This window comes from Polyodon spathula, chromosome 7 (assembly GCF_017654505.1).
Source record: "Polyodon spathula isolate WHYD16114869_AA chromosome 7, ASM1765450v1, whole genome shotgun sequence".
Taxonomy (NCBI): domain Eukaryota; kingdom Metazoa; phylum Chordata; class Actinopteri; order Acipenseriformes; family Polyodontidae; genus Polyodon; species Polyodon spathula.
In genome coordinates this window covers 17,406,554-17,434,303 of record NC_054540.1, presented here as the reverse complement: position 1 = coordinate 17,434,303, position 27,750 = coordinate 17,406,554, and the positions used below count along the sequence as shown (strand labels likewise).

Genomic DNA, 27,750 nt, shown 5'->3' with positions numbered 1-27,750 from the left:
TAGTTATTAAGGAGAATATAATATGTAGCCCTAATCAAACAAACTAACTTCATATACTGTGCTTCTTATAAACAAACAGGTAAAGAATGCAATCCCTGATCGGCTTTCAATTATTTATTTTGGCTTCAGATTACAGAAAGACTGATATCAGTTCATCTATTATTTACTGATGGAGTTAAGTGTCCGCATCAGCCATATGTATGATCTGTGTTGATTTGTTTGGTTAACCTGTATTATGACACTACTTGTTCCAGTTATAAATGTTGGCTCATCTTTTATTATCTCATCTACATCTCCCACACTAAATTAAACCATAATTATTTGATATCTTCCTACATCATCAACACAGTTGCATTACAAATTGAGCATTGTACTGTGTTTGTAACACATTAGTAATTAGTAAAAAACTTTCTTTTCCCCTTAAACAAAACCTATTTATTGTATTAAATAGGTACTCTCTGGTACCATATGTGTAAGCCTTTTTTATTATTATTAAAAAAATATGCCAACAAATTAGCAGTTAGAAACACCACACTAACAAACTGATGAAGTTTCACGAGGAATTGTCTCTGACATCTGGAATCACAAATCCCTCCAGAACAATTCACTACCTTAATTATTACGTCTCATCAGCTTCATCCTGGCTACCTAGACCTATTGGTAATGTAATGGTGGTGTTTCAAATTTTTCTTCCATCTCTGTAAATCTCAAAGATAAGCCTGTTTCTTCCATCTTGTGTGCTTAGTTGTACAGAATAAAGCAGTTCAGCTTGTCCATAAACTCTGCTAAAACACTAAAAAAAAATATTACATTTAATGAATTCCATCAGCCAAGAGTATATAAAAATATAATAAAAGTTAATTGAAGCGCGAGAACCCCGTTAAAAAAAAAAAAAAAGCAGCAGCAGTAATCTTCCTGATCCCATTGAAGTTAAAAGGCAGCTTTGCAACAATGTCCTTGAAATGTATGTGCTGATGTGAAACTGGAGACCTCATCACATTTCCAAGAGATTTTCTTACACATCCATCGTTAGCTTTCTTTTAAATTTACACACTGAAGAAAGGTAGATTTGAATGTGGTAACCGGCTGTAGTAACAACTGACAGCACAGTAATAGCACCTTGATAACCAAGTACTTAAGAGGCTTTGCTGGTTTAGATCTGCATCTTCATTTAATATAATACAAAACCAAGTTCATATTATAGCACAAGTTCCTATAGCTTTAAACACAAAGGCGAAGTTTCCGTAAGTATGATACAGGATTTAATAGGTAATGGAAAGTAAGAATGCTTTAAAAAATAGACAAGTTAATAGTTTATATTTATCAATTAACAAAATGCAAAGTGATGAACAGAAGCAAAATCTATATCAAATCAATATTTGGTATGACCACCCTTTGCTTTCAAAACAGCATCAATTCTTTTAGGTACACTTGCACACTGTTTTTGAAGGAACTCGGCAGGTAGGTTAGCCCAAACATCTTGGAGAACTAACCACAGTTCTTCTGTGGATTTAGGCAGCCTCAGTTGCTTCTCTCTCTTCATGTAATCCCAGACAGACTCGAAGATGTTGAGATCAGGCCCTGTGGGGGCCATATCATCACTTCCAGGACTCCTTGTTCTTCTTTACGCTGAAGATAGTTCTTAATGACTTTTGCTGTATGTTATGGGTCGTTGTCATGCTGCAGAATAAATTTGGGGCCAATCAGATGCCTCCCTGATGGTATTGCATGATGGATAAGTATCTGCCTGTACTTCAGCATTGAGGAGACCATTAATTCTGACCAAATCCCCAACTCCATTCGCAGAAACGCAGCCCCAAACTTGCAAGGAACCTCCATCATGCTTCACTGGTGCCTGCAGACACTCATTCGTGTACCGCTCTCCAGCCCTTCGGCGAACAAACTGCCTTCTGCTACAGCCAAATTTTGACTCATCAGTCCAGAGCACCTGCTGCCATTTTTCTGCACTCCAGTTCCTGTGTTTTCGTGCATAGTTGAGTCGCTTGGCCTTGTTTCAATGTCAGAGGTATGGCTTTTTGGCCGCAACTCTTCCATGAAGGCCACTTCTGACCAGACTTCTCCAGAAAGTAGAGGGGTGGACCAGGGTCCCACTGTTTTCTGTCAATTCTGAGCTGATGGCACTGCTGGACATCTTCCCATTGCGAAGGGAAGTAAGCATGATGTGTCTCATCTGCTGCAGTAAGTTTCCTTGGCCGACCACTGCGTCTACGGACCTCAACGTTGCCCGTTTCTTTGTGCTTCTTCGAGCTTGGACAGCAGTTCTGTTAACCCCTGTCTGCCTTGAAATTTCTGCCTGGGAGAGACCTTGCTGATGCAGTATAACTACCTTGTGTCTTGTTGCTGTGCTCAGTCTTGCCATGGTGTATGACTTTTGACAGTAAATTGTCTTCAGCAACCTCACCTTGTTAGCCGAGTTTGGCTGTTCCTCACCCAGTTTTATTCCTCCTACACAGATGTTTCTGTTTCAGTTAATGATTGAGTTTCAACCTACATATTGAATTGATGATCATTAGCACCTGTTTGGTATAATTGTTTAATCATACACCTGACTATATGCCTACAAAATCCCTGACTTTGTGCAAGTGTACCTAGAAGAATTGACGCTGTTTGGAAGGCAAAGCGTGGTCACACCAAATATGGATTTGATGTAGGTTTTTCTTCTGTTCACTCACTTTGGATTTTGTTAATTGTTAAATATAAACTATTAACATGTCTATTTTTGAAAGCATTCTTACTTTACAGCATTTTTTCACACCTGCCTAAAACTTTTGCATAGTACTGTGTGTGTGTGTTAAAAAGGCACAATTCACTTTATAACAGTTCTGTATAAAATATACCATTGACAAAGACAATTCAATTTTGCTGTGTTTTTATTTACACTAAATGAAAAAGTCAGCAATCTGGGCCTAAACTTTTAGCTAATCAAATAGAACTTTTAGCTAATCAAATAGACACTGATTTTGTTTTGATTTGAAATAAAACCATATAACACACTGCTACAAAATCATATTATGTTTTGAATATTTTATAACAGCCCTACTGCATATTCATCTTGAACAGAATACCAGCAAAGGGCATGATACAAAATTTACTCACTCATTTTACTGTGTTCCTGTGCATGCAGTCCAGTTGGGGTTTCAAATGGGGATATATACTTGGAAAGCTCACAGAGGCACACATGACCTAGAGGATAAAACAAATACAAGGGGTTAAAATATATATATATTGCTGCTCGTGTGATACTCACTCTCTCTCTCTCTCTCTCTCTCTCTCTCTCTCTCTCTCTCTCTCTTATTTTTATATATATATATATATATATATATATATATATATATATATATATATATATATAGTATCACACGAGCAGCAATAACAACTCATCAGTGAAAGTAAAGGTTAATAATGTAAGTCTCTCTCCCTTACACTTATCCTTAACTTTTTTGTCTCTGTGTTTGAGCTAGCTGCATACTGTGCATCTTCAGTTGCTTTATTGGAAGGGCTGAACACAGCTTTGTGACCTGTTCAATTCTACTGTAGAACAATTTAATGTAGTGAAAGTGGAGTGGACAAACATTAGATCACATGGGAACAGTAAGTGAAGGCTGATGTTGCTTCCACTGTATGTTATCTATTTAACATGCATGTTGGGACACTGATCAAGTATTATGATCTGGTGAAATACTGTAAGAGAAAAGTAACACACCACCTGGTAATACAGTATATGGCAAGTCTGCAATACTTACTTTACACAGTAACACAAACAAATATATTTGACTCAGTTATGGGCTCAGTATAATTACTGCCATTTTACACCTGACAGGATGTAGATGTTGCAATGTAAAGCTGGAATGACATCACTGGTTACCTACTCTAATTGAACAGCAAAGCCATTGTATAGTTTTAAATTATTCACCAACTACCACTTTATCCCTGCTCCCTTACCAGAAACCAATACGAGCTTTTAATTTGTTTTACAGCTTGTGCCTGCCCCTTAAAGTGGGCAGTAAACTCCAGAGGTAGTAGTCAACACTATCTCTGCTTTAGATTCACCATAATAACAACAACAACAACAACAATAATAATAATTCTTCAGTAGTAACATACTACAGAATAACTTAATATTTAAGACAACCAAATATCTGCTGTATTTTAGCTAAATAACAATGTTTAAAATGTATATTATATGTATCTGCATACTTTGCAGAAACACGGTTTTAATTTGATGTCAAATAAATAAGTCTGCTACAACGACCAGAAAAAAACGGTGTGGATGGAGTAAGCCGGTGCGTCCTTGACCCACTATTGACATGAATTCCACAATACAACGCAGCCATAAATATCAACCTGGCACGGTTCTTAACAAAGTCTCATATTGCCGTCCACACATTAGATTTGAACTTACATTAACAATGCTCTCACAAGCTGCTGTGATAACGAAAAGCAAAACGTCAAATGAAAGCTAAGAACTAGGCAAAACATTCTGCAACGTTTGGTTTGGAATCCTAATTGTATACATCTCAAATAAATCTCATTAAAATGTGTTAAACTATGAAATACAACAAAGCTCAACGTGCTTCCATTTGTAATTAATTACACCGCAGACACTAAAACCCTGACACGTGAAAAGAATGAATGGACGGTGTGTCCAATACGAACCTCGTCTACCTTTCTGTAGCCAATCAGCCGATTCAACGGGCTGGACAACTCAGTCTGTCAACAAAGATGCGGCAGGAGGCAGCCCTGGGTTAGCCTTAGTAGGCCGCAATTAGTTGAATTTTTCAAAGTTTCGAACAAAATGAAAATTCTCTCTAAAGTCAACAAAAAGAATTCAAATACTCGGAGATTTCAGTCAATCTCTCAAACGTGCTCTCAATCTATGTGTAAAACACACGTCTCCAATGTCTGTGACTTTAAAATTCTACCGTAGTTGCAATTAGCGATTTAACATACCAATGAATATACTACATGAAAAAGTTTACAGTGTTACCACTTCATATATTTTCAACGGCTCAAACTTATTAAAAGAACGATTACCTTGTTTTTAAACATCCGAATCCGTGTTGTTTACATTGCAGAGTTTGTTTACTTGAATACGTTTCTTGTGAAAAATATCACGACTCCATAACCAGGAAGTTGCTCGCTCACCCCTCCTGGACTGCAGTTCTGAAACTCCACACTATGGAAACCCCCCCCCAGGCTTCTACTCGGGATCGGTCCCGCTCCAGGTATGCGCCACCACCAGGCCTTTTCATGCTAGCCACGTCGAATCTGTTTATTTGACAGACGACTTTATAAATCCAGGTAATAGCAGTGCAGAGCTTTGGTATATAAAAGTAAAAAAACAAACAAACAAACAAAACGTCCAGGTATCATTTTGTTTCATGAATTCTACAGCCATCACCAAACTCTTTGAGCAGGCCATACTGCACTTTCATTTTAAGGTGCACGTCAGAATAATAACCTTAAATTATATTTAAATGGAATGATTTAATAAATTGCAAGAAATATATTATATAGCATACTATAAATAGATATAGAGATATCTATTCCATTATGTGTCATATTTGTGCTTATGGTTTCTATTTAAAGTGATTACATTCTGTAAAATATAGGCTAGAATTGTGTGACTTAAGAATCAAAGCAGATGGACTAGATGTTAGAAAGCAGTCTTCTAAAATCTCTTGAGTAACAGCCTATGTTCTATGAGGTGGATGTAACATTTGAAATGCTTACATTAGTCAAGCCCTAACATTTTGACAAAGTACCATTTGTATAGCAATGATTGCATTAAAATGCATTTCCCACATTGCTTATCTTAAAACAGGCTACCCTTCTCCACACTGTTTAAGCCTATCAAGCCACTTGCCATACTCTGCAAGTTCAGTCGAAGAGCTTGTTAAAAGCCATGGTTCATGGGTATCTACTAATATTTTCAAGGAAATAATATTTGACAGTAATATACATATTTGTTGGCTCTGTGGATTGTCAGAGATATTTACATTTCAAGTCCAGGAAAGGCAGTATAGTTCCTGATCCAGCAATTTCCCACAAATATTCACAGTAAAAAGGAATGGATGGGCATAGTGACTGCACTTCCTTCAGAATGGTTTCCCCCAGTGCAGGATTGCACGGCCTTTAGTCTGCAATGCTTATAATTCATCACTGTTTATAAACGCTTTTACCACAGAGCTTTCTCTGGATCACCAAGAGATGCACATTTGTGAAATCTAATAGTTTTAGTACAGTATGCAGTTCAAACACAGAACTGGTAGAGCTGCACAGTGAGAACCATTTATATATTTACAGTATGTAAGCCCAAAAAGGTTAACATGAAGTTAGCAACATTGAAGGCATTAACGGCCTACTACTTGCTTTTTAAAACAAGAACCATGCAGTAAAGGGGTTTTAAAACTTTGTTTGCATCAGGATATATTGCTGCTGACACAGAAATTCACTTCCTCTGTACTCAAACCTGCTCTTCTTTTCTGTGTCCCTGAAGAGACTTTCTAATTCATCTCTTTGTAAATATATAAGGTATAGATTGAAGTAGTTGATAATAGCAGCACAATCCGTGCACTTTTTATATCTATTCGAGGTTATTCAGTAAATGAATGTATTGTATATGTGTTAGATATATGATTCTAAATATATAGTCCAATGAATGTAAAAGGAAAGGCCCACAACCATCAACCACATTAATATACTCTGCTGTGTTCTGTACAGACAAATATAATCTCTCTGCCATTGACTTTCATTAGGACTCCAATGAATTGATGCATAGAACACTGTCCACTTTTGAAGTACAGGGACGTATTTCTCCAATGACAGCATAGCACAGCAGTTTGTCATTGAATGATTGTTTCTGATAAATCATACTCAGATCACAAGCAAAGCATAACTGACTTTTTATACTATTAAAATCCAGGACCAAAGCTCTTGTGGTACTATAATTAGAGAATGTGTCGAGTGTACTTGGAGAGAACCATTTCCCATGCTAGTATAAAAACCTTGACTTGATTCTTACCCTTGGAAGTGTTATTTCTTTGTACATCTATGGCCAAAAGTTTTGCATCACCTAGAATTTTAGGACTATTTTTTTTTTCTTTAAAACTGTATGAACATAATTTAGATATTTTATTTAACATCATGGAATCAAAGAAACTACATAATGATATCACAAAAGTCTGCTGGAAGCCATTATAGTATATTTCGTGTTAATTTTGAAATTTCACTTTATTTTTTATTGGTTAGTTTTCCTTACAAGGCAGTATGTAATTCAATATGTTAACGTAACATTATTCAGCAGGTTTCATTCAACTTTATGAAGCAAAATTTGTTAATTCTATAGGGTGATGCAAAACTTTTGGCCATAGCTGTACATTCCTGTAGTGATGGCTTAGTAAGGTGACTATGAACTGTGGGACATGCATAATAGTGAGCTTAATGGATTTTTACATATTCAACCAACCTTTTGTAAAGTCTTTGTTTTGATTGATTCTGCTTGACAATGCCTTGGATTTTAACATTCAGACACAGTAATGATAAACATCTGCATTAGCTTGTGGGCCAGAGAACATCAAGAAACAAGAAAACTACATCATCCTGCAGGGATACATTCTGTACAAAAAAAAGGAACAGGCAATTCACATCCGTGATTGTAGTTAATCAGTTAAACATTCAAACACAATATCTTATGTATCAGTTGAAAATAACCCCAGAAGAGTTACACATTTCCACTGTAAGGTGAGATAATTGCTGGGGGATAATAAGCCCAGAGCTCATCTTCAAATGATCACTGTGTTAACTAATTTAGAAATAATGAGCAAGCCCTGATAAGCTCAGTGGATAAAAACAATAATATCACAGTACCTCTCCTAATGTAACTATCATATCTAAATCAATTCCTTTCACACATAGAACTGCCTTTTCCCGTCAAGAAACCAACAAAATCTGAACTTGTTTTTAGCGTTACTGTTGAAAGCATTAAGGTGGCAATACAAACATTTTTAGGGGAGGTAGGCTGAAGGAGCAGCCATTGTGTTTGTAGGGTGGATTTATTCATGTTTGGTGCAATCACATTTTAATGTATTTGTATGGCAGGTACCGGTCAGGCTGGTCATAGACTTCACTGACTAAGGCTTCTCACAGTCCTCCGTACACCCACCCCAAGTGCAGAGAGCTGCAGGTATTTATACAGGTGACCATCTCCCGATTACCAACAAATTAATTACTTAATTAGGGATATGGCCACCTTCTGCATGAGTTTTAATTAAACATGGATGGGCTTCCCATCCACGCTGCAAAAACAAAACAATAACACATGGCGATTTGCCGTCATATAAATATACAATAAATAATAAACACAAAACACGGTACAAGGGCGGAGGGGGAAATCCCCTGTTCTAAACTAAATGCTGAACAGGGCTACTCGCCCTGTTACATACCCCCCCCCCTTGTGTAATGCACACATGGCCCCAACGGCCACCTCCCCCCTCAGTCTCAATGTCCAGGAAGAGGGGTCTGGAGTAATCCATGGGGGTGGCCATGGTGGGACCACCTACCACCCACACCTTACCTACCCTGGGGGGGGCCAGAAGGTACCGACCCGTGGGGGATTGGAGGCCCCGAGGTAGTCTCGACCCTCTTCCGGGGCTCCAGCCGAGCTGTTAGAAGGGTGAATGGTCTCCTCACCTCCCCCCTCACCCCTCACCCCTTCTTCATCCCTGGGGGTGGCCATGGTGGGTGGTGGATGGTGGAGGTGGAACCAGCAGGCGTTCTCCCCCTGCTGGTGGAGGTGGAAACAGCAGGCATTCTCCCTCTGCTGGTGGCTTGGATCCTAGGGCTGTGGTATTCCCCCTCTTGGGCATAGGACCTTCGGTCTCCGCCCACTCAGGCATAGGATGTTTGGGCTCCACATCCTCCTCCTCCTCCTCAAAGCTGCGGAAGGGACGGGGCAAAGTAATGCTTACCCTCACAGAGGGGGTACAACGGCGATGGCAGCCGGTTGGGTCCTGGCTTCCTAGCCCTCTGGCAGAACCACTCCTCCTCGTTTTGCCCCCCCATCCCAACTTTTGGGACAATGCCAGCAGCTCTACATGGACAGAGCAGTTCCTGGTGGTGTGACAAGTTTTGCCATAGACGAAACACCACAGCCCTGCTTCCTCCTTTCCCCCTTTGCTTCTGTTGCTGCTTCTTCTCACTCCTCCTTTTTCCTCCCATCCTCTCTTACTCTACATATAATAAAACGCGAAAAAAAATAACTGCAGTATCCTTTCTGGCCTGAGTCGGAGGCTGTGGTCAATCCCACGATGACATCACGTGTGGCAGGAAATAGTGTTGCGGTGATGTCAGGCCAGAAGGCGGAAGAATAACACACACTAGGTAACTGCTGCGATTCAAAAGACGTGGTGCGCGCGCTGTTTATTAAACAAAAATAAATAAAAAGGTTTTAACAAAAACAAACTCTTGCTCACAGAGCGAAATAAAAGAGATGAACAAACTAATCACGGACACAAAAATAATAACAAAAGGTACCGGCCAGGCTGGTCATAGACTTCACTGACTAAGGGCTCTGGTTCTCGGTACTCCTCGTCATCTTCTGTACACCCACCCCGAGTGCAGAGAGCTGCAGGTATTTGTACAGGTGACCATCTCCCGATTAGCAACAAATTAATCTATTAATTAGGGAGATTGACACCTGTACAAATACCTGCAGCTCTCTGCACAAGTTTTAATTAACGTGGATGGGTTTCCCATCCACGCTGCTAAAACAAAACAAAACACATGGCGATTCGCCGTCACACAAATATACAATAAATAATAAATAAACAAAAACAAAATACAGTACAGTGGTGGAGGGGGAAACCCTGATCTGAAATAAATACTGAACAGGGCTGCTTGCCCTGTTACAATTTGTTTAGCACCAAATCTTGTGTGATTATTTTTGTGAATGGTGGATAGATGCCAAGGTATAATACACTGCCACAGCAACACATGTGAAAACTATAGCGCCAGTAAATGCCCTCCCCAATGATAAAAGGAAATGTATTGGTCCCAGTATTAAGTAATGGGCATGGAGCTTAAAAACTCACAGCTACAACAGGACAACTGATAAGCCTAGAACAAATTTAGAGCAAGGCAAATGCATGGACAATGTACTCCCGGCAGACTAGGAAAAGTTACTGTGGCTGCAGTGATGTTGAAAAGAACCACAGGAGGGAGGTTATTAATCTGGTCAAGACATTACAGTTTTAAATGTGTTATTATGTGAAACAAAGCAATGTAAAGGTGATTAAATTGATCTATAGCTTGTTTACTATATATAACATAACAGTTCATTTCTATAGAGTCTGGAGTGGGTTATCTAAAAATTATTTCCGCAAAGTATCTTCGGTCTTGGCTTATTTTCTCAAAAAAAAAAAAAAAAAAAAAAACCTGACCTGCTCCACTTCCAACCCACTAGATGGCAGCAAACTCTGATCTATTTTGAGGTACTGTAAACTAATATTGTGAGCCATGGATTTAGGTTTTCAATCAAGTAATCTGTTGAATGTCTCTAATTAAACTTCCAATATTAAGGCCATAGCCTAATATGGAAACATCAACGTAAAGGCAGATTAAACATTATTAATCTTCTGAACCCATGAGTGGTTTTACACAGGGAACATAATGATGTAGCACAATGAACTATGTTAGTGTCGTCTTAGTTTCTAGAAGAGGTATTGATGTAGAGGTATTGAGTTCTTAATGATTGAATATGATTTTAATTTAAACCGCAGTGAGCCTCGGTTCAGGGTCAGCTGGGCTTTTGTGGATAATGGCTACGATCCATTAAAAGAAGATTAATTATGAAAATCATTGATTACAAATATAGATTAGTATATATATAATAATATATATATATATATATATATATATATATATATAGATATATATTATATATATATATATTCAAATTATGACACATAAATAAATATGTTGTTCTGAAAGCAAAAAATGCCACTTTCAATGAAGTTTATAGACTAACCTGTTTTAATACTGCGACTACTAACAACAACAACAACAACAATAATAATAATAATAATTGTACATTGAGGTACAACACAAAAAACATTTGTAAATCTATATGCCCTACAACAAAGGTATTTACAGTATTTGTGCCTTTAGTCCTTCAGAATGAAAGTGAAAACATGACACTATCTTAGTGCACAGGAGTGCCAGAGATTTAAGGCCACATAGACTGTCTATAGAGCTGAGTCACATGATATAATATCTATATATCACTTTGCAAAGCATAGGGTTCAAACCTCAGCCCAGTCATCTAATTTTGCATATAGTTGTTATTTATTTTTTTGAATATCTGGAACAGAAACCTACAACATAGGTAAAATAAGACTGCAAGGGTATTATGGGGTTTATTAAAGCCACAGTTTCCACACTGTAAAATTTTAGATACAAATGTTTATGTAAATACTACATTCCTCTATAAAAATAAAACAATTTTCTACAAAACTTTGCCAACAGTTCAGTCTGTTTACAGTCCCCAGGCATGGTTTTAGCTTCTTTACTTTTTACCACTTTGTCACTCAATAAACTATATACATGTGGTTTCCAAATGGTGCATTGTTATAAAAAAAAAACATTTTACAGGAAACATCTGTAGAGAGTGGTTCATATGATAAAAACAGACACATAGCACCCACATTGAAAACGGTGATGCTATGGGGTAGATGTACTAAGATGGGCCAGTCGCAGCGCAAACATACTGCAATTTGCATTTTCGTTACAACAATTCGCAAAGTGCGCATTTTGTCGTATGTACTAAGAACAAATATGTTAATGAAGAGAGCCACAATATACTAATTTAATATTATTTGCGTCATCTTAATGAGCTCTCTAGCAAGAGTTGTGCAGCATTTTTTTCAAATAAATAGCAGCAGTTGAGTTGTGGTTTGCTGCAGCAGAGAATGCCTGAAGGATAACGTCTATACATGCAAGGGTGCAAGAATTAAAATAACATTGTTTTTGTTAAATGTAAACATCTTCTGTACAGTGCATTCTATTCCGTATTCGCTTGATCTATATATCTCGCTTCTCAGATCCGGTTGGAGGAGACCTCTTGGCAGCCTGTCCCCTCCGCCCAATCAGCACCCTCGCCACCTGTCCATCACAGGGGTCATCCGAGAGTCCCGCCACCTCTCGAGGTCGTTACACTATGTTCAGGTTATTTCACTTGTGACTGATGCGCGTCTAACGTAGTCAGATGCAATTTATTAACAAGTGCCTGGCAATTTAATTAATCTAACCAGCAAGTCATTAAGATCTCTCATCAAACAAGTGCTGACACCTCCAAATTTTCTCTGAACAATATTTAATCTGATTATTATATTGTACAACATCTGTTATCTCTTTCACTGTGAAATTGTTTGGTTAAAACACGATCAAATCATGTCCCGTGAATGAGAATGTAGATTTGTATGTTCTTTACTGCTTTTTATTGTTTTCCTTTTCTTTAAATGTCAACCCCTCACTTGTTGGGCAGAGAGAGCACCGTTTCTGTACTTCACATGTAGAATATTTAACTGTTTTGCTCCTATTAATATATGGAGGTAGATATACATGTGTATAACCCATACAAACAAGCAAATAATACAATAACTGTAAGAAACCCTTGAGAGACAAATAATGCAAAAAAAATATAGCGTGCCTGTTCTGGAAAAACAGGCATGAATAATGTGTAAGAGGTGAAGGAAACCTGTATCAATGCTGTGCTAAGGTGTCAGTGTTTTACAATTAGATGTAACAATTGAAACAGTTCTTATTTTTAGACCTATATATAAGACATCAATGTAGATAAAATAAGCTAAACATTTATTTGAAAGATAAAACTCAATCGCAACAAACAATAAAGGGTACCTATGGCCTTACACAAATCTTTTTTTTTGCAAAGGGATGCACTTCTGTTTCAAAACCTCAGTCTTATTCACTCTTAAGCAGCTGTAATAGGACAGTGTTATGAGCTGATTCTGGAATGTAGAGAATGTACAGGGGGTCAACATTTCATGTGAATGGTGCTCGTTTAAAATTCCGTTCAGTGGATCAGACCGAGTAGCCCAATTGAAATCCTTGCGAAAGAATATTTTGCAGCACCAACACTCAAAGGCATATACTACTGCAAACAGATTAGAGGAAAAGTCACAGGATTAAAATGTGCCTTAAGTGGAATGCATCGAAGTTTGATAGCACTTGCTATTTTTCAATCTGTGTATTACCTTGCAAAAACTGATAGGCCCTTCTCTGACCACTTTAGCATATTAGAGCTTCATTGGAATTTGCTTGCATTCTAGATACAGTGCTACGAAAATAACAGACCCCATAGCTTCTGAAATGCAAAAGAATCTGTCAGCACCTTGTCCGTAACAAATGCAGCATGTCTGTGGTCACTGATGAATCAACAAGTCTGAGTAGCAAGTCAGAACTTATTGTTTATCTGAAGTGTGAAAGTGACAAAAACCAGGAGTCTCATTTCATGTTCCTCGATCTAATTGAATTACTAGATCAAAAAGCTGACACTGTGCTTGAGCAACTATTGAAGTGTTTGGATAAATATGGATTCTGTGATAACTATCACAGAACACCTGGTGTTTACAAGTGATGGGGCAAGTGTCATGCTTGACAGAAAATCAAGCGTAGCTCAGAGAATCACTGAAGAATACCCTAATATCATTGTTTGGCATTGCTTGAATCACAGACTTGAGTTGGCAGTAGGGGATGTTATCTCCGAAGTTAAGGGCATTAATCATTTTCAATTATTTATGGACAAATTATATTGTGTATACAGTCGATCTCCCCAAAATCAACGAGAACTGGCTGAGTGTGCTGCACAATTGGATCAACAAATAACGAAAATTGTCCGTCTTCTTAGCACTAGATGGGTTGCAAGTTTTTTTTTTTCACAGTCTGCGCAGTGTGGTACAGTTACGACACTCTTTGTGATCATTTTTAACATGCAATGAATGACACGAGGACACCGGACGACAGAAAGAAGTATAATGGACTGTTCAGGAGGCTATCATCTAAACAGTTTTTGCTAAGTCTGGCCCTGTGTGAACTTTCCCTTCTTTCTGCGTGTCTGCAGAAATGACACACTACAATTGTGCACGCGGACAAACTCATTCAGCATAGTATTTGTTTCATAGAAGTGTTCCAGAAATGACCTGGAACTAAAACTCTTGAGGCAGAAGTTGCAATTAGGGAGGGAAAATTTGGAGTTGTATCCCTGACTGACAACAGCAAAATCATTGCCGTCAACAAAATCATTGACAAGTATAGTCAACAATTTAACCAGTCGAATGTTCTCTATGACATTACATGAATTGACTAGGCAATCTGTATTTGATGGTTAAAAACAAAATACCAGTCACTGATTGAAGAATTGAGCATTCTGGACTTTGTTCACTGGCCGGAGGAACTTTTTGCAAGATATGGTGAACAGCAAGTGATGTCTCTGCGCAGGAGATTTGAAGTGCCAACAACAACAACTGTAATTGCCTATAGTGATTATGTTGATGCACAGAGACATAAGACCCCAAGGGAGCTCCAGCCATTGCTTAACTGTGCCAAATTAATTCCATGCAGCTCAGCTGAATGTGAACAAGGATTTGGTCAGGTGAATTTAATAATTTCTCCATTGAGCTTTTATTGCGAGGCCTCCTTGCAGAGTGGTGGCATACCTGTTCAGGTACTGTATGCCTCCACTGTTGTACTGTCTGACCTGAGGAGAATGTGTTTGAAACTGAGCTCCCTCCGGAATCGTTAAGTGTGCTGCTTTTAGTTCCAGGAGGTTATGTGCTTGTTTCTGACTCGCAGAGACCACTTTACACCGTTTGCTTGCCCATTCCACATACTTCCCCAGCCGGTTAGTGAAGCACTTGACACTGAATTGCCTCTCTGGTTGTATTTCTAGCCTGGGCACACATAAAGTAGTGGCTGCCACCATCAGCTGAAAGAGCCTTTGAAAATCCATCAGGGAATTCAGGGTGAAGAGACAGACAAGATTCGTTATCTCAGACTTGGAATGGGGCCAGCGATGCTGCACCTCACATCTTGCCTAAAATTATCCCCAAGATCACTATACTCTGTGTTGGGGTGAGTTTACACTTCTCTCCATTTATCTTGAGACCTAACCTTTTTTAGTGGTCGAAAACTAGTGCTCGCTGCTCTGAGCTGTCTGTGATGAGCCACTCACCAGATAGGAGAAGATAAAGACCCTTGCAGGCGAGGAGCACGTTCATGCACTTGGAGAAAGTACGTGGGGATAGTGACAGGCTGAATGGGAGAGCTGGTGTACTGCTCCTTCAAAGGTGAATCTTAGGAACTTCTGGTATGGGGACAGATATCGCTGGACATTGACGCTGTGGTCGTGACCTGTGGCGCCTCCTCACAAGCTGTCTTTGCTGTCATCCCCCCAGGTGGTGCTTTCCTTGGAGCCGATGATGCAGGCTTGAAAACTGCCACTGGTCGGCTCCTCTGAACTGGGATGGCAAGTAGATCTGATAACCCTTTCAGTGTCCTTGGCCTTCTGGCAGAGGAGATTATTGACCATCGGCCCAAAGATGGTGCCCCACATCACTGGCGCATTCACAATGCTCTTGCGGATGTGTTCTGGGCAACATATTTGCGCCACCCAGAACTGCCTCTAATTCACCACTGCAGCACCCAGCATTGTGCCCTTGACCATCCTGAGCCTGGTGAGAGCTTAAGCCAGCAACAGCTGATGTTCTCTAGCTCTGCACAAATCTAACTTGCTCGAGATGGCGACGAGCCAGTGGTGACAGCCAGCCAAGATTGCACTACAATTGCTGACCTTGACCAATAATAATAATAATAATAATAATAATAATAATAATAAATGATTTAACCATTACCAGGTAGTTGCAGACTAGGTGGAGACAGCTATACCTCTTCTTGCATCCCCTTAGCAAATGTAGAGCATTATTTTATTTGTTAACTGATGCATACAACTTCCATTTAGCACACTTAAGTGTGAAACATAGTGATGCCATCAGCATGAAACTTGCAGTGCATGTTTATTATGTTGGTAAAAGAACGATTCTCGTGAATACAGAATGGTTAGGATGTAGGTTGGGGATTATTGGCTGTTTCCATAATCTTAATTAAGAAAATACTCATTCATACTGTTATATAAATGTATTTCTATAAAGATACAGTACAGAGAGAGGAGGCCTATTCAGTGTTGGTTTTCTCATTTATTAACTTGCGGCAAATCTTTTTAGGTCCACGTACATTACAGTAAATCCTAGACAAATATTATTTTCATTAGAAAAGAAAATCCTGTGTAAATCCTGTTCCAGAAGCACACTTTGGTCTCAAACCAACACACATTTGTGTGTGAATATTGCTTGTCCTTGATGTTGCACAATGAATGAAACATCACTGGTTTTTGATTAATCATGGCGTTTACCTGAATGTGAACATGAGTCTTGACTTCAGAACTGTTTGATTGTAGCACCAAGAGATATGTATTAAAGCGGCAGCTTGCAGCTGTTTTGTTATTTCTCATATAGCCCAAATGATCTTCAAGCCAAGTGTGAACCTGCCACTTCATTGTACCAGTTGTAAGTGTGTTATCTACTGAACCAACAACAAATACCTGCTACCTATGTCTGTGACATTTAAATTCGAAATGTATATGTTTAAATGTAATGTATCTGGATTTGCATGGTCATATATAACTGTTGCAGGAAGTGTGAATTTCAAGCAGAATCATTTTTGTGTTGCAAGACATTTAATTAAAAACAGTAGGCCATTCCAGACTTGTGGCCACCTGGCACTCCCATTGTTCTAGTCTTAATGCAGATTGTGGTACTCATTTTATGACTGTTAATGGCTGGTACATAGAAAAACCCTGGATTACTATTTGTTCTGTTTCAGTTAGCTTTGCGAGAGGGAGTAGATAAGGTAGATAAAACAAAATCCCAGCCATATCCAAACGATGCCCTTGACTGATGACAGTTTGATTCTGTGTACCTCCAGAACACTCAATAATAGGTTGTCTGTATTTTAAAATGTATTTTGAATGCAGTGTCCAATTATTTTTTTTTACCTATGTTTTTTTTTTTTTTGTCCAATGTCCAATTATGTTCCATCATCACAGCAACCTCTCATAACACATCATGAGAACAGAAGATTGGGTGTCCAATTACCTCTTTAAAACCAGAGGCAGACAGCTATATTCATATTAAATATATGCGTGGAGTGGTATTGTTACTATATATACACTCTTTCTTTATCTTTAACATATCTTTAGTAAGATAAATCACTTTTTGGCATGTCCCTTATCTCTAAGAAATCAGTGCTTCTTTTGGATTGTGTTTTCTAAAAAAAAAATGGAATTTTAAGTGTTTACAGCTAATACAATTATTCCATAAACCTAACCAGTCAAGCACTTCCATTAGGTAATTGTCACATGTGCAGTGTTTTCTTTTTAGAAGTAACTATTGTAGTTGGTTAATTATATGAAGGCACTGAAAGTGTAGAGAATTTCCATCTCAAAGCAAAATGATCCCGCTATTCCAAATATAACAGACTACCTGAAAGTAAAACCTGCATAACACGTTTTTATATTAACATAGAAAGGATCCAGATATATTGTATTTGTTTGCTATAACATGTTGTTCTTTACAGCATGGTTATGAAATTATATCATTTCCTAAAACTCTTTTAATGTTAAATGAGAAGCACATGTCACAATTTTCTTTTGAAACTGCTTAGTAGCGATCATAAGCATAGTATATGATATGTGTTCAAATGTGGATACAAAGTGTAGCTTAAGTTTAGTATGAAATGAAACAAAATGTATTTTATTTTGGTAAATTCCAGGACCCTGTATGCTTTCATTTTAAGAAATGTTTTACTTTAAAGAGTTGAATGTGGATAAATAGGACATCTGGGTTCTGCTTTCTACACCTAGAAAAAAATAAATAAAAATGAATGTACCCTCCATTTTAACTGCAATTCTTTTAGCCTTAATCGCCAGGCTCTTCTTTCAGCAATGACTGTTCCTGCTGCATGTTAATGCCTTGCTAGAGGCAAGGGGGTCATTTTAGCAGCTGGTTTTGTTGTTTCTCTTTTTCACGGCTTTAAAGTGCCTTATTTTCCTGCACTCCGAGTCGTGAAGTTAACTGATATAGGTAATTATAAACAGCACAAACCCCCCCCCCCCCCCCCCCAAAAAAAAAAAAAAACGTATTTACCTGCAGTGCAGTTCAACCGTTAAACGTTTCCTGATTTGTCTGCTGAAAACATCCTGACGTTCTCATTCATCTATTTTTATAATGGATCAGTTTGTGTCCTTTTTTTGTATTCCTGTTTTGTTGAACAGTATAAATTTTCTCTAGTTATGTTAGTGCTTAAAATCACTATATGGAACCTATGCAACTTTTCAGTTGGTGGTATTGCTATTGCTTTAGTAACAGAGTGGCATTGGTACAACAAAGCACTTCTGAACTCACATCAGAAATGCATGGACTATAAATGACACCTACAGTAACACCTCAGAAATGTTCCAAAACTAAACAGAAATTGTACTGTATGGATGAGTTACTGATATTATATATATATATATATATATATATATATATATATATATATATATATAGTGACTGTTCCCCATAACCAGTCCCTAGCAGTATATATATATATATATATATATATATATAAAAGTCCCCTCAATCTATATACGTACCGGTACATTTCCTGGTTTAAGCCAATTATTCAATTGCTGAAGAAATATGACTCAGGGATGGCAGGATCCTGGTAGAAGAATTTCAAAATGCAATGTGTGAGAAGTACGTAAATATGCATACAGGCGAATCTAAAATTGAGCATTACCTGATTAGGAGACTCATTCACAAAAAAACATTAAGTCGCCTAGCTTCTTAGTTGAATGCGCTTTTTGGGGGCAAAAAACCTGAAAATTAACTCTGGTTTTTCAAAGTTTGGGTGTCAGTTTTTGGGACAAAGAAAATTGGTACGTAACAAAGATTTACTGTATTAAGGGAAATATACTGCATTCAGTCTGGTCTTTGAAACCACTGTTCAGGCTTTGAATAATAGACCATGTGTTGTCTTGATAAAGCATAGTGGATAGCAGCCAACATTCCAGACAGACAGCTATGCATCTCTTAAGAGAGCTATGCTTAGAGACAGGAAATAGGCCTTTAGCAAAATCTTACCCTGCTGCAAGCAAACTAATGGTTTTAATTAAAGATTAGGTATTTCATCATTGAAGAGAAGTATTGGTAGTACACAATTAATCAAAATCTCACAAGTACTGAAATCTTGAAAATTAAAAGCCAGTCTTGTATGAAATGTTAATTAAAAATAAATCTGCAACTTCTCCAATGTTTCACACTTAGCTGTTCTTTTCTGCTATTACATCGTACCCTGGTGAACAAAAAAATAAATTAATTTTTTTTAAAAAAATAAGCAATATTATATGCTTCCTTTGGCTTTGCCTAGTAACATTAAAAAAAAAAAAAACCCAAACAAACAAAAAAAACTACTTCTCAGGATAAAACCATTGCGTCACCAACTGTAGTAGTGATTATTTGTGGGCTTGGGCCTGGGAGGGAAATGAACATTTAGAATACAGAAAATGTAAAGTCAGCAGGCAGATTTGACAGACTTAAAACTTTACATTTTTTGAATTGCAGATGATAAAACAAATAAAAATGCTGATACTTTCAAACTAATGATGAATCAGATTAAACTATGCCTCAAATTAGTTTGGGATCTTGCCATAAGTTTTGTAATGTATGTATGGGTGTGGTATTAAATGTCAAAAAGATGTTACTAAAAGAAAATAACTATTCCCCCCCCCCCCCCCCCCCCCCCAAAGTAGAACACCCAAGGGTAGTTTCTTCAAGATTAAACATGCTGGATACAATCAGATTGTGTTGTGTACAAGCAAAGGCTTTCTTTTTATTCAAGTTTCCCAATTGCCTCTCTTTTTTTTTTTTAAACTAACGACATGTTTCTCTGATATACTGAAAATGTGAGAGAAAACAAAACACAGCAAAAGTAGTGATCTACAACAGAGATGAAGAAAACAAGCATTCGGTACCTCAGCAGCACAGTCGATTCCTGATAAGTGAATAACCAGATAGCCATAATGATATATTCACTTATCAGGAATGGTTCCCCATTTAGTTTTCGTTCGTTTGTTTTAGACCAAACTTTGCACAGTACCCTGTGCAAAATGCAGCCACAGAAAGTGGACGAAAGCCCATGACCCCAAACTATTGTTATATTTTTATTAAAACCATAAATGGTTAAGCCGTTGGAAAATGCATGTACTTAAAGTAGTATTACATAATAATCCACTTTGGGTGTTAATTAATGCTAAAACAACTATTGTAGAAAGAAATACGCCTTTTCTCATGGATTGTCAAATTCTGTTTTAGCAGACTTTCTACACTTACTAATTACGGTTGGTGGCTTACAGGCAAAATGCCTCACCCTTGGAAAACGCCCCTTGGGCTGTTACTATCAATGGCTAACTGCTCTGCCTTGGAGCAGGTATGAGTTTAGAAACTGCAACTTTTGACTTAAAGCCAAAGGGCTCCTCCAGAGGCAACATGCTGTAGTGAATAAACAAGCCAAACAGGATTTAACTATTTGAAAAACACAGGTATTTCTTTCATAAAAAAAATTAATTGCTGTAGATATATAGATTAAATGATTTTGTTTTGTTAAGACTTTTTAGGTTATTCACAAAAGATGGAATCGACTGTAACTTATATACACAACAGATAGTGAAACAGAAGACGTGGAACATTAAGGTGTGTAGATGCATTACAACGTCAGACAACCACCAACAATACAACACGCGAAGAGAGAGACAATTATTAGGAAAAATGGTTTAATATTGGAGACAGAAGCAAAAACTGCATCACACAATAACATACGATACAAAAATAAGTTTGACTGTTCCAACTACACGGTTATGTTCACAATGAGGACAGGAGAATCAGAAAAAACGTTGATCTAAAACAGCTAAAAGCAAACCCCTAATTATTATTATTTTTGTTGTTGTTAAACTAATACATTTATCCACTGAAGGTGACTAAATACGTCTAACCCTACCTTATCATGTAACTGCACAACAGATAATTAAAGTGAAACTTACCGCTTTGTTTTAGACAAACTTCTATTACTATGTATTAGCAAAAAAGAAAAAAAAAAGGAGAAAGCAAGCCAAAGTTCTTCTAAAAACATTATTTAAAACAAAGCCCAACTTTCTTCATACAAACCAGAAATCAAACTCGGAATCAGTCACAATCTGGCCCACAAGAGTAAGCCACAGAAATGTCCAATATTTTTTTCCTTTAATCTCCAGTATAAAAAGTTCCACTGGTACAAAATGCATAAGTACAATCAGTTGTAGAAATAGGAAAGCCCACTTGTTTTGACTGAAATTCCATCAAACAACAGAATCCAATGTATCATTAACAACAGAAAGCACACTCAAACGTTGTTACATATTCCACTGAAATGCATTAACTTTGGCTTTTCTCAAGACGAATACTTAAAACTAAAACTATCTAATTCTTATAATCCTAAACAAAATTACATTTATCTACTGACAACAGCTCTTACAGCACAGAAAAACACAAATACATTTTTGTTCCATTTGACATTTACCAAAAAATGCAATGAAAATACAGTTGTTGTTGTAACATAGCTCTTAAGATAATTAACAAAACGGTGACATGATTTAAAAGTACAAGCCAGGAAACTTTAACCCCTAAGGTGAGAAAGCTCAATGGCACTCCTTTGAGGACTGTACATGTACTGTGCTTTTAAATATTAAAACATACGAGATGTTTTCTCATTTTATGAAAATACTGACAGAGACCTGGCAATTGTAGTTTACAAATCAATGGTCTTCAGACTCTCATTAGACATACTGACATGGGAGTTCCAATCAGTAATACTCTTTTGTGTATGCGCATGCAATTTTCAAAGCATTTTGAAGAGAAAATAATAAAGTGTTTTGTGCTAAATGGAACTTGTTCATTTGAGGAAGCAGATCTGCAATGCACTCAAATCGTAAATACTCAGCAACGATCGTTTTCACCTGCTGACTGCTCATGCATCGAAGGGGACAAAATCAAAAGTGAAAGATCCAAAAATAATAGAACCATGTTTGATCGTTCTTTTAATATAAATTAATCTTATTTTGTTACTGTAAACGTTGTTGAAAGAGAGCAAAAACAGTCCTCAAAGGAGATGATGACCTAATAGTTTTAGCAAAACTAGTGTGTAAAAGCGAGGGATACTGCAGCAAGTCTTTACATTAGAAGGCAGATTTCAGCATGTTAATTACAAGAGTAGGATTCACTGACAAACATTTTCAGTCCTAGCTCATTTTATCATTTCATAAGAGCACTTAAACCAAGGTCTGGGGTCATAATACTGGCAGTTCAGGAACCTATCACAAAACATATTATATATCTTATATATATATTATATAATATATATATATATATATATATATATATATATATATATATATATATATATATATACTTTTTCTTTTTTCAGAAAGATGAATTTCATACATTTTTATATATACAATATGCTGTAACATTTAGAAAGTAGGTTAATCCCTGTAGAAAGTGTCCTGGAACCATTTTTTGTTTGTTTGTTTTGCTTGGGTTTACTTATCAAGAAAAACCAACAAAATATATTCTTGACTTCGTTTATGTGCCCATATTTAGATCAACTGACTCTATGCATTACCTGACATAACTGAAAAAGGATCAACTGTATACTTTCTGCCATACTAAAAAAGAAATTAAATAAACAAGCTAAAATGCAAACAAAATAAAATAACCACTGAAGGAGTTTCATTGTAAGAATTTTGGTAGTTAAACCTTAATTGTAACACATAATTGTAATATTTGTATAAACATTTAGATGCTATCTTGTAATGAAATTGTGCTTAAGATGTACAAAGGTTGGCTTTGATTGTGTTAATGCTCTATCTGCTTTGTCAGAAATGTATCAAACCATTGTCTGCATTTAGAAAAGTCAAACAGCATTCACCTTTTAAATAATCATCTGTACTCTGCTGCAATGCATTTTAAATGTCTAATAGTTTTTAATTGAGCCAACAAGATTCATTCTTAACTGTGAACATAGTTTCTTGACTTAAAATTTTCAGAAATACTGACTATGTCCCTGAAGAACATAAGCAGATACTAATTTATCCTTCATGTCCTGGACAACAGCAGAGGCAATTAAGTTAAAGTAAGGCTCAGTGTCACATTAATACGGTTGCATTTTAAAGGCTTACCCCAACACCTTTGTTTGACTTAAAAATCGGTTCAGTTTTTTCATTTTATTAAGAGGCAGAATACAAGATATTAGACCTCAAACAAAGCAGCACCTGTAGCTCATGTAAAAACACAAGCAACAACAAAAAAGGTGTTTTTAATTTAAAGAAAAGGGTAGAAACTTCTTAGCTTTGACTTGGGCCCTCTGTTGGCTGGTGATTAAACATATGAAACTCCAACAGCAGAGTGTCAACACGAATAGCAAGGGTTGTTTTACTAAAGACTTTGAGAAGAACTGATAGGAGGCTTTAGAGATTCTCACCTTTAGGGTTTTTTTTTTTCATACATTATATTAAAAGAAAGTAGATTGTGAGGTTTCCTTTCACAGAACTACTGTGTGATGTTCAAAAAAGCAAAACATGGGCACTTTTACACCTTACATAAAAGCAAAAAGAGAAATAACAAACATTAGCAATTTCAGGCAACAAGATCACAGAATAGCAAGTTAACAAACTTTTTTTTTTAAATCTATATATTTTCTTAAATATGAGGGATTCATACAAAACACGTAAGTAATAAAATACCCATGTTATCAAATAACCTTTCACAAGAAACACACTGAAGCTCTAGGCAGGAAGTACCTTTGGAATTTGGCACTAAATTCCACTGATTTAAGTTTTCTTTAAAGAAAAAAAAAATCACATTTTGCTGAACAATAACACACATTTATATCGTTTTCCCACAATAGAAATAAAAAATGACATCAATGCTTCACAAGCTTACACACATTTTTTTTTTTTTTAGGAATTTATTTTCCACAAGAAATTTAGCAAATACGACTTGCTTAAAATAAAATAAAATAAAAAAGGCTTCTATTGTTCAAGTAAACCAATTTTTTATCTTGTCTTTAAAAACATGAAACACTTAGACCTTAAGACTCGTGATGATACCACAACTTAATCACAAGAAGCACCAACGTTAACACGGTTTACAGTTTTTTCTCTATACATTTAACCAGTAGAAAATATAGGTCATTTCATGTGCATTTAACCACGGATTGTCTAACTGTGAATCAGTTCAGCAAAGGGTGACACAAGTAGGTAGCATTTTCCCCAAAACAGGGCAAATCTTCTTTTTTCCTTAAACTATTCTAGAAAAAAGTTGTTCTATATATAGTTTTAATGAGAAAGTGAGCCACTTAAAATGGCCTTATCAAAAAACTTTACACTGCCTGAAAAATGTAAAAACTATTACAGAGCTTTAAGAGAGATTCTATATTTTAATCAGACAGTTTTCTTTTTTTTTTTTTTTCAAACTGTGCGGAAGTAGTCTGTTTAACTTAGAAACTGCCATTCCTTTCTCCTGGACACATATTGCTATTGGTACCAGAAACCAGGCAGAATGCCAATCCCTGTATAATACTTTCAAGTTTGCTTTAATGAAAGAAGAAAGAAAACCAAAACAAACAAAAACAAAAACATTTTGCAACAGGTTTTTTTTTTTTTTTCCACTACTGTTATTTTTTTTCCCTAAAGTTTCAGTCTTGTATGAATGCAGCTATGCTTTCACATTAACTTCCCAATAATCATAGCTAGATGAGGTCACATGCAAATTCAAAGGTCAAACTAGGTCAAAGGTCAGTAGGCGGACCAAGTTATGATGTGAGGTCAGAAAGACATCAGAAACAATGACGGGACGATGACACTTTTTTGTTTTTTTGGACGCCACAGGACATGCTAGGCAAACGATGAACTAACAGGCATGAAGATGTCTAGGGGGAAAAAAAAACAAGGAAGAGTAAAAGTTACACAGAGTCTATGCAGCAGAAACAAAATCACTTTCATGGGTACAGGAAAACAATGCAAATCTCAGGTTATTAGAAGCTATGATTCATTTACATAATTTGCATTTTATATATATATATATATATATATATATATATATATATATATATATATATATATATATATATATAAACACACACATTGAACACCCCAAAACATCCATCAGTGTCTTGGACAAGTGATGGATTCATTTTGGGGAAAAAAAAAAACAAGTGGTTTGTAAACAAATATAAACATAAGGGAAAAGCCACAAAACTGAATATATTTAATAATGGAGAGAACAAACAAAACCACCACATAAGTAACAAACAACAAGAAGCATGATTACTGCAGATCTGGGGCTCAGCAGTGGAGGGGGGAGGGGAATAAGTCTAGTCTTGGCACATATTTGTTATATTCTATAAGACTACTTCACATGGTACAAGCTAGTAAAATGAGAACTGCTCTTTAGGTATCCAATAAATTAATAGGCAATAAATAAATTATTTTTTTTTTTTTCTGAGGCAGTAAAAATTTTTGTATAAAAATAGAACTGCTTTTTTTACAAATAAAATTTACAGGCCTGTGGCTCTTTATTCTGAATTTATCTTTCAAGAAACATAACGTATTTTCTTTTCCCATAACTCTTTAGCTTTAGATACAGGTTTCAAAATGAGCTTGTATTCCACACAATACCCCATTTCAACAAAGACCAGTGTGATCTGACCTAGTAACATCAAGTCTATCTAATTAATGAAATAAGAATAACCTTAAAATAAATTAATCATTGTAAGACATTTCAGAACAACTTGCTAGTGCTTGTTAGCATCAATTACAGAATAGGCCACCACAAAATTACCCATAATTGGCGGGTGCCATTAGTACAGATTGATTGGGTCCTCAATGCAACCTGATTCCCTTTATAGGGCGCACGTGGCACCAGCCATTAAGAGTTAAATTGTACATTTATTTTTTTCTTCCAGAAATTCTTAAAAGACATCAAATCTTACTTTAATTGATTGAAACTTTTTCAAAGGAAAAATAAATAAATTAACAAATAAATAAATACCCTGGTCTACACAACTTAACAGCTACTGTTAGGATAAGGTACTCCATGCAATCAGAGAAATGTGAGAAATGGTGGGAATGGAAGCATTTATGTAAAAATATATAATAATAATAATAAAAAAAAAAATAAAAAAAAATCTCTCTTGGCGAATGTTGGTGGCAATATGTTCCTCCTCAGTCTCCTTTACTGAGACAGGCCTGGCTCTTTGGGGACTTACCCTAGCAAAGCTAAGATAACGGCAGTAAACTTCTAGTGCTAAGATCAGTATGGTTTGCTGTCATTCTTGGAGCGCTTAAGCTGAACCTTCAAGCGCTTCATGCCGATCTGGAAGCCGTTCATCGCCTGAATGGCAGCCTGTGCAGAGACTGGATTGTCGTAGCTAACAAAACCTACAGAGAGCCCCGAAGAGCAAAGAAAATGACAGAGACAATTACAAAAATGCAACACCCCATCTATTCTATTCAAATCCAGACTACACTAAACAACAATTAAAAATGTACATTATATTGCATAAGGTGGCACAGCAATTGTTTTTAGATCAATGGTGCTGAACATATACCTAATGTACACAAACAAAAGTAAAAACATGTCTACTTTCAATTCCTTTATATACAGTATGTAAAGTTAGTTATTGCTGAAAGATTTAAAGCCATCGTTGTAACACAAATAACGACACGTCAATAATAGCATTTTAGTGTGTGCGTCTCTGTGGATTGCGTGAGGGCAATTTATTTACACATGTAAATTTAAAAAAAGTTTAGTAATACGTTCATGCACTGGCTCGAGGTAAAATATTAAATTATAGTTACTGAGCCACTTTCACACATAAAGACTTTGATTGACTGCCTTTGGATAGCAATTAAACCAAATGGTAACTTACCGGCACTTACTATATTCATGTATAGTTAATTTTGGCAGTTGTTTCAAACTACAAATGCAGTAACAATGTATACATTTATCAACCGTGATTAGATCACAAACATCATTACCAGTGACAGCGTGTGATTATGTTTACTAATGGCATGAGCTGACATGGCCATCATAGCTAATACCAGAGATTACACCCCCTCTACAGAAAGTGTAGTAGTCCACTATTTCTGGAACGTGACCAGAGTTCTGTGCAGGTCGCGGACAATTTAAGTTGGGCCAGTAATATATTTATTCAATATTACATTCCATAGTATTACTTTCATTACATACCAAAGCACTTGCTCAGATTGGTCTGTTTGTCAATGAAGACTTTAGCAGAGACAACATTTCCAAAAGGCATGAACATCTGCAGGATATCCTGATCTCCAAACTCCTGGGGAAGGTGGTAAATGAACAGGTTACCACCTTCTGGCCCTGTTGAAGATGAAGAAACAGAACACCTATTTATATTCAGATTTGTATTTGTTGATTTGATAGAAGATAGAAATACTGTAAAAATAAATATTTGTCGAATTACACCCATAAAACCTATTTTGCTCCAGAA

At 36.6% G+C, this 27,750-nt stretch overlaps 2 protein-coding genes across 16 annotated transcripts in view; both read right to left on the bottom strand.

The window, feature by feature from the left end:
• LOC121318267 (USP6 N-terminal-like protein) overlaps positions 1-5,179 on the bottom strand; it is a 55,269-nt gene extending 50,090 nt beyond the window's left edge. Inside the window, exons 1-2 of the mRNA XM_041254762.1 lie at positions 5,056-5,179; positions 3,118-3,204 (exon numbers count right to left, since the gene is read on the bottom strand). Coding sequence (XP_041110696.1) covers positions 3,118-3,121 — 4 coding nt within the window. The 5' untranslated portion in view covers positions 3,122-3,204; positions 5,056-5,179. The remainder of the gene's footprint in view (positions 1-3,117; positions 3,205-5,055) is intronic.
• Positions 5,180-22,646: 17,467 nt separating this feature from the next.
• The window catches only part of LOC121318265 (CUGBP Elav-like family member 2), a 178,185-nt gene continuing 173,081 nt past the window's right edge, over positions 22,647-27,750 (bottom strand). For all 15 annotated transcript variants that reach the window (XM_041254750.1, XM_041254755.1, XM_041254745.1 and 12 more), the window contains 3 exons: positions 27,477-27,620; positions 26,494-26,665; positions 22,647-25,155 (listed from right to left, as the gene is read on the bottom strand). In XM_041254750.1, coding sequence (XP_041110684.1) covers positions 26,538-26,665; positions 27,477-27,620 — 272 coding nt within the window. In that variant the 3' untranslated portion in view covers positions 22,647-25,155; positions 26,494-26,537. The remainder of the gene's footprint in view (positions 25,156-26,493; positions 26,666-27,476; positions 27,621-27,750) is intronic.